This window comes from Penaeus monodon, chromosome 38, assembly GCF_015228065.2.
Source record: "Penaeus monodon isolate SGIC_2016 chromosome 38, NSTDA_Pmon_1, whole genome shotgun sequence".
Classification (NCBI taxonomy): Eukaryota; Metazoa; Arthropoda; class Malacostraca; order Decapoda; family Penaeidae; genus Penaeus; species Penaeus monodon.
This window is the reverse complement of record NC_051423.1, coordinates 9,411,841-9,414,071: the sequence shown is the minus strand read 5'-3', so window position 1 is coordinate 9,414,071 and position 2,231 is coordinate 9,411,841. Positions and strand designations below refer to the sequence as shown.

Genomic DNA, 2,231 nt, shown 5'->3' with positions numbered 1-2,231 from the left:
ATCCTCATAATCCTACAACCCTAGGTAAGTGCACTTTGTAACTGTTAACTACTTATCAGGCCACTGAAAAATATGAAGGCGATGGCCAATCCAAGCACACAGCCACACATCCTAATTTTATGTGAACAAATATATTGGCTTGTTCATTTTGAGTTTGTTCAAGCAGCTCACCAAGTATTCTGTCAGCCAACTATATAATTTGGATAAGTGCACACTTATATTTTGTAATAGTAAAAAAAAATAATAATAATAATAATAATAAAAAATAAAAACACTTCATAAAAACTCAAAGTTGTATTTGTGTGCCTACCATTACTCTACTGCTGGCTAAGTGAGTGAAGCTACAGTGTCCTGTTTGTGTACTATTACACAAACAGTGCCTATTTACTATAAATCAGTAAAATTATACCAAATCCTTACAGTTGTAACTTTTATATGAGTATATTAATTATTTACACAATTCTGCACTTGGAGGAAAATCCTCAACTACAAGGAAAAAGTCCTAAGCCATCATCTTTCTCAGTTCTCTAGCAGATAGAATGACAGACATACACACATACTATTTTTATTGAGTCCCCAAATCACAATGGCATTGAACAATCTTAGAAATGTTGCATTTAACCTGTACAATCTACAATTTTATATCTATTCAACATTTTTTATATCTAATTACTTTGATCCTTCAAGATGCCAACTACAATTACAAGGCAGTTTTATGTATTGTTGAAAACAATATTTAGAATAGGTGAGCTGTACCAAGACCTGAACACCTTTACTCTTGAGGTGGATATAACAGCTTCTTCCAGTCAGGATATATATGCTCCTTCATCCTGATGCAGTAAGCGGCTAGTTTTGGATATGTAACTGGAAAATAAAAACAAAATTACATATATTTCTTGTTTTTTGTATCAAGAGGAAATATAATATAAAATACACTCTAGACATATATCAATCCATATGTTATTTCTTCTTTCTCTTCCTCTAACCTTTGATAAGTGTCTCAAAGGGTGAGTCTGTGTCATTCCACATGCCCTGAGCCAAAAATCCAAAAACAATGCAGTCAGTGGAACAGGGTTTGTCACCACCAAAATATTGACCATCACCTGTAAAAATAATATAATTGCACTAAAATTCAGAAATACATATAATATTAATTATGTGTTACAATAGTAATACAAGACTACAGTTTCACTACCATAGATAAGCTCTGTATTTTTATAATATATCATAAACTACAAACAATATCTGTATGCAACTGTAATATCTATAATCCATGTTTAGCTTTTCATAATAACTATAAAAACAAGCATGGAATTATGTAGTCCAATTCTACACAAGTAACCTTCAAATAACAGTGAATGAGTGAATTTCTTATCATAAATGATCACAAAATATATCACTTGTTATAACTGTCTGTTAACACTACACCCACTTCAATGTTGTGCAGTTGATATATGAAAGCTTGCTTATTTTCTAAAGTAACAAAACCTGAAATACACCATAAAACTTACCAAGAAGTGTATTAAGGATTTCAATATTTTTCTCAGTCATCTTGACCTGTTCCGCGAATGTATGTCGGGCAATACCTTGTGCTCTTCCTCGCTTTTGTGAGTGGTAGTAGAGATATGTTGGGAAAAAGTAATGCAGAAACCAGGTTGGGAATACTTGTGTTTTCTTAAATATCTTGCAGTTTGTATGGTAATACCTGTACATGAACAAAATCCTGAAAAAAAACAGGAAAGTGTTAGATATTATTAAAAAAATAGAGAATCAGAGAAAGATCATATCACTTTCTTGTATGCAGAGTTAGAGAGCATCATACCAGAACATGTGCTCTTCCAACATGATTCTTATAGCTTCAAGAGTTGCCTTCCTCTCTGGCGTGAGATGATCATCAAGTTTGACATTGAAGTGCTCCGTCAAACGTTCAACTATATGCTGGGAATCCTCAATGTCTTCTCCATTCAGAGTGATCCAAGGGCACAATCCTCTTGCTCCAAAAGGCTTCTGGATGTCAGTCTGTAGAGTGAAACAAAATCTCCTTTAGCAAAATATATTGATGAAATGGTATAACACAGTATGTAATATTACACAATTTGTGTTCTTCTTTATATTTACTGTTATAAGCATCAGACAAAGTACATATCTGCAACATATATTATACTTACAACATACTTGATTCCAGCCAAACGCATAAAACATTCCACTTTCAAAACATAAGGACTCATATT

The 2,231-nt window shown here is 32.8% G+C and overlaps 1 protein-coding gene across 1 annotated transcript in view; it reads right to left on the bottom strand.

Annotated features, from left to right (window-relative positions):
* Nucleotides 1–553: 553 nt before the first annotated feature.
* Nucleotides 554–2,231, bottom strand: part of LOC119596598 (failed axon connections-like) — a gene marked incomplete at its 5' end in the record, with an annotated part of 2,058 nt that continues 380 nt past the window's right edge. The window contains 5 exon segments of the mRNA XM_037945917.1: nt 554–864; nt 987–1,103; nt 1,512–1,723; nt 1,823–2,019; nt 2,169–2,231. The exon segment at nt 2,169–2,231 is cut by the window's right edge and continues 70 nt beyond it. Coding sequence (XP_037801845.1) covers nt 773–864; nt 987–1,103; nt 1,512–1,723; nt 1,823–2,019; nt 2,169–2,231 — 681 coding nt within the window.